We start from the raw sequence: 5,279 nt of genomic DNA on the forward strand, positions 1-5,279 counted from the left end.
TCTTTGTAAAATTACTCTTCATTCCATTATTCATATATATTTCTCAATTAATCACAAATATATAATAAATTCTGTGTGCATAGTTTTGAAAGGGAAGTGGTGCATACGAGATCAATACTATACTAGTGAATAAGATTGATACAAACATCGTATACAAATAAAAAAGGGTTTTCATTGAGAAAATGAACATAGACATACTTAGATGCAATTGCCTCCACTAGATCCTTAATTTTTTACATTGAAAAGAAAGTTCACATAATTTTAGCCGGTAACTTTTAACACAAACTCAATTATTTTTACATAATTCTAACTTGCCCTCACTAAATCATAATCCTGGAATTGCCTTTGGATATAATTCAATACGCAATGAGTTAGTCAATTAAGACGACGTTGAGAAACTAATATTTAGAAGAATTTTTAAATGGCTTAATTTAAGATTGGATAAAAATGAGTGATAAATAAATGATTATTACACTAGTGTGGATGATATGAAATAAGAGACACGGTAAGGAAGATGTTTTCCTTTTTCTTTTATTTTTTCTAAATTTGAAAATGAAGGTATAGTCATTGAAAATTTTGAACTTTTGGCATAAAATTGGATACAAACCGTCCATAAGGTTGGTCATTGTAAATAAATTGAAATCAAGGATTGAAACGTTTAGGTTAACTAATATCACATTACTCAAAACATTATAGTTGAGGGACTAATTCTGAAAATTTCCTAAATTATATTTCTGGAAGAGAGTTTGAGAGTTAACAAGGAAGACAGAAAATCAGAAATGGCTGCTCCAGGAAAATGCTTTCTCGTCTCTGGACCTCCCGTATGTCTGTACAAGTACACACGCTCGCATATTTATTGATTATATTCATTGATTATGAAGGCGAATCGTCCGTGCATTTGTTTTGCAGGGAGTGGGCAAAACAACTTTGATAATCCGAGTGCTGGAGAGCCTTAAACAATCTAATCCCAGCTTAAAGGTCCAAGGCTTCTACACTCGTATGTACGCACTTTCTTATTCAAGTACATATTGAGTCGGTGAATGAAAATTTATTATTTAATTGAATTGAATTTAATGTTATAGGCGAGGTGAGAGAAGGTGCAGAAAGGATAGGCTTTGAAGTTGTTACTCTCGATGGTCGTAAGGGTCTTCTTTCTTCCACCAAAATTTCTAGGTATTTTTCTTGTTCTCCTCCCCCAACCTCTTTATTTCAAAAGTTCTTTAACATTTTTTTTTTAATTTATTATCTTGACCCTAATAGATTTTTATGAGGTTTAATGAATTTTATATATAATTTATTATCTTTACCCTAATAGATTTTATCTTCTTTATTTCATAAACTGGGTAGAAGGATTTCTAGGTTGGAATTCACATAATGCGTGTCAAATTTTACTATAAGTGCACTTTAACCTATTATTTTGCTACCAGTGATCCTGTAGCTCGCTTAATGCTGCTTGTTGAAATAAACGTTAGTTGAGAATGGGAATATGACAGAACCTTGTGGAGTCTTATGGCAAGAGTTTGTGGAAGTGTCTTGAAATTTTCTTTTAGTATTTATCTGACTTAAATTGATGTTAATATAACCTTTAAAAATCACATTTGATCGGAGGAACTCTGTAGTTTTCTTTTCCTTGTTTGTAAAAAGGATTCATAAACCACTCACTCACACTACTTGAATATTGATCGGGGGAGATATATGATCTCTCTGTTACTTAATGTCTTTCTTTTTAGAAATTATTTAAGACGGATCAAGTTCGAGAGAGAAATAAAAAATAGCACAACTTCCTATATTTTTAGAACACCTTCATTTATCTTCTTTCTCAGCCATTCCCACCCTCTTCTTCCTCACTCATCCTTCACCCTGCTATCCTAGCACCACCTTGAATCTGTTTTCCAATTCCCCTTCCCTCTTCCTCTCTCATGTCTACCCACATTTTCCTCCTTGATTTCTCCATTTCTCCCACTTGAGAGAATCCCAGGTTGCTGCTCAAAAGTCTCCTGATTTTCTCGAGTTTCTGCTTGGGAGCTCAGGAGTCTCTCGAGCTTTCCATAAGAGAAAGGAGAGAGGTGGAAAGGGGAAAGGGTAGAAATGGAGATATGAAAAGGGATGCTTTCAGAGTGCAAGGGGTAGGGAATGAGAGTAGGGGTGAGTAAGAAGGTGATGATGTGGTGAAGGTCATTCTTAAAAATGTAGATCCACAAAAATGGGATTTTAAACAGACAAATTTTAACTGTGGACATTTTTCACATTGACCATGACAAGGGTGAGCTATTTTGAAATTTTTTCCTTTTTTCTTACTTTATAGTAAGAAATGTATATTATAGGAGAAACGAAATTTGACTTCAGCAACTTGTAGCTCAAGGCTTAAATGATAAAGTAGCAGCAACACGAAAAAAAAAAAAAAAAAAAATCTGGTCAAGAGAGATGAAATTAGAGCAGGGGGGAAATCTGATTCACAATAATCACCCCAGCAGTCGAAGTTGTATCACCAATTTTTTCCTTATAGATTTAGAGTTCTTTATTTTTGACCCTTTTTCCTGAATATATTAATAAATTAAAATTTTATCCAAATTCTACTTTTTAAAACTTATGAAGTGGGGCTTGTTGCACTTCTGTAGTTTTGAGGCTATGTTCCTAAGAGATGTCGGGTATCCCCATGCTCCACTGCATAAGAAGTGTGGTTTTTGATGAATATGCTAATGTCTTCTAGCCTTTATTTTTTTTATCTTTATTGGTGTGAACATATGCAATCTAGGCAGCCATTACTATGATATATTCCTCTCCTATGAATGGAACACTTTATTTATTGTCTGTGAAGTCAGTGGCAGAGGCAGAAGGTGAGGTTTCACAATGCATTGGCTGTCTAGAACTTGCAATAGAACATGACAGGGAGCTTAAATTAAAATTAAAATAGTTTGCGAGAGGAGGGAGTCTGTGGTTTGAAATTTTATTCTGCTTAGCTTGCAGACTGCTTCATTCTAACAACAAAATAACCCTTTGATCTAGTTGACATTTTTTGAAACTTTGGTTACATTTCCTCTTCAATGGCAGCCCGGAGTCTCATAGGTGGCCCACAGTGGGGAGGTACAGAGTTGACATAGCATCGTTTGAGTCATTAGCAGTACCTGAATTACAGGTGGGCTCAGTCAATACATAATATATAAATCATATGTGAGCTTAGAGTGAACTTTCTGGATGAATGGGTGTAACTTTATTGTTCTTAGATAAAGGTAGTTGAATGGTTTTCTAATGACTTGGGCTAAATGGTCAATGGTCCCTTTACCAGGTTAAGGAAGATACCGATCTGTTTATCATTGATGAAGTTGGTAAGATGGAGCTGTTCAGTTCATCATTCTTCCCTGCTGTATTAAGAGTGCTTGAATCAAATATCCCACTGTTGGCTTCTGTCCCCATCCCAAAGTCAGGCAGAGATATACCTGGAGGTATGTCGTCTACAGACTTCTATAAGCTGCAATTTTTATTTTTTACCGTTAGCCAATGTAGTGTACGACATGTATCCATCAAGACCCAATTTAAAAACCATTATTTATATAATGTAAGGCGTAAGATCAACTAACATTCTGGCTCAAAGCTCTTCCATACAAGCCACTGAAGTATTTGCTGGACTATTATTGTGCAAAACTCAAAATTGAGTTATGCACGCATTATGTATGATTCTTTTTAGCCCCTGTTTGGCCCCCATTTTGGGTAATGAAAATGGGGAGAATAGTGTTTTGTTGAAAAAATGAGTGGTTGAAAAAGAAGGAAAAATTTTCGATTTACGGGTAATATTATTTTATGAAAGATTGTGTGGTTAAAAGTAGGAGAGAGAAAAATAGAATGTAATGTAATGTAATTTAATGGGAATCAAACAAGGGCTTAAACTAAGCTTGATTGGTCTCCATTTATTTATAGCCTTTTTTTTTTTTATTGATACTCTAGTTTGGAGTTTTTATTGAAAGATGACTATTGAGTTCAGTTTGAATTGTGGCAGATACCACTATACTTAGATGATCTAGTAGCACGAAAATTCATAATCATTTTTTTCACAAAATTTAAATCAATTTGCGTTTACATAAGATTATTAACATGTTTCCAGATTTTCTGACTTCTTCTCTTGTGACATTATTTTTATGACTGAATTTATATATACTTGCTATTATATATTTTTTTACTCAAAAACTTAATTATGACGCAACTTCGACTCTGTCACTGTGCAGTTGCTAGGTTGAAAAACCATCCAGGAGCTAGCCTTTATACATTGAACACAACCAACAGGGATGCTATGAAGGAGCAAATTTATTCCCATTTGATAGACATACTACAAAATCATTAGATCTTGTTGAGGTATGATAGTCGAGCTTAAGCTGTCGATTCAGCAAGAAGGGTCCTGTGCCTTTTTACAAAAAATTGTGGTCCTTGCCATTTCCCCTCTGGGAACATTTTGTTATATTAGATAGTAACTTTTATCCAATGACATGCAGTGATATGTTTGATATTGGGTTTAATTTTGTAATATTGTCCAAAAGAGGTACAATTTTACTTCTTCATTTTGGTTGTTAACTGGCAGGCTAAATCAAGTGTTCGCATTTTACTAGCTTCTGATAGTAATGTAGTTAAGCAAGTACAAACATCATGAAAGTTGAACGTGAATGGAAGTGCATGTGCACAGATTGACTATACATGCTACGTACAGTATGGTTGGTAATGGGCTGGGCCTGGGCCTGCTCACCGACCAATGTCTAGACTAGCCCAAGGTGATTGAATTTATTTTTTTTTTCTTTTTTTTAACGGTATGAATAATTATGGAAACTAAATCAGAAAATCATCAATTGAAGTATGTGAACAGACGTTAAGATCCTTCTCTTTGTTTATAACATTTGGCGCTCATGCCAATAAAGTAAAATAGTATTTTGTCCATATCTGCCTAAAATTATTAGTAACTTTTAGGAGGATTAGTCAAAATTAAACGTGCATTATATATTATTTTAAAATACTTAACAAGTGATGTAAAAGTAATATTTGATACTAATTTTTTGGAAGATTTGACGAGTTTCGGACGAATTAAAGAAAATAAAATTTAGCATAGAAATTTAAAAAAAAGAAAATTGTACTTTTGAAACTCAATTTTTAAGATTCAATTTTTTTTTTTTTTTGGTAATGATGAAATATTATAAATGAGCAATCTTTTTTATATTACATTTGATACATAAAAATTAATTGCTAATACATAAATTTAAACACCCATTAAAATTTTTAGATACGTGAATATGAATAAA

At 33.4% G+C, this 5,279-nt stretch overlaps 1 protein-coding gene across 1 annotated transcript; it reads left to right on the top strand.

Annotated features, from left to right (window-relative positions):
• The first annotated feature begins 716 nt into the window (after positions 1-716).
• On the top strand, positions 717-4,597 carry LOC111376318 (cancer-related nucleoside-triphosphatase homolog). The gene is made up of 6 exons (XM_022999268.1): positions 717-821; positions 910-997; positions 1,083-1,173; positions 3,052-3,136; positions 3,287-3,443; positions 4,221-4,597. The coding sequence occupies exons 1-6, from the start codon at positions 780-782 to the stop codon at positions 4,334-4,336; spliced, it is 579 nt and encodes a 192-aa protein (XP_022855036.1). The 5' UTR covers positions 717-779; the 3' UTR covers positions 4,337-4,597.
• The last annotated feature ends 682 nt before the right edge of the window (positions 4,598-5,279 follow it).

This window comes from Olea europaea, unplaced genomic scaffold (genome assembly GCF_002742605.1).
Source record: "Olea europaea var. sylvestris unplaced genomic scaffold, O_europaea_v1 scaffold1486, whole genome shotgun sequence".
In the NCBI taxonomy this organism is placed as follows: Eukaryota; Viridiplantae; Streptophyta; class Magnoliopsida; order Lamiales; family Oleaceae; genus Olea; species Olea europaea.

Coding starts and splice junctions, on each gene's coding strand:
- LOC111376318 (XM_022999268.1), top strand. CDS start 780: ATGGCTGCTCCAGGAAAATGCTTTCTCGTCTCTGGACCTCCC. Junction 998..1,082: donor GGTCCAAGGCTTCTACACTC/GTATGTACGCAC, acceptor TTAATGTTATAG/GCGAGGTGAGAGAAGGTGCA. Junction 3,444..4,220: donor AGGCAGAGATATACCTGGAG/GTATGTCGTCTA, acceptor GTCACTGTGCAG/TTGCTAGGTTGAAAAACCAT.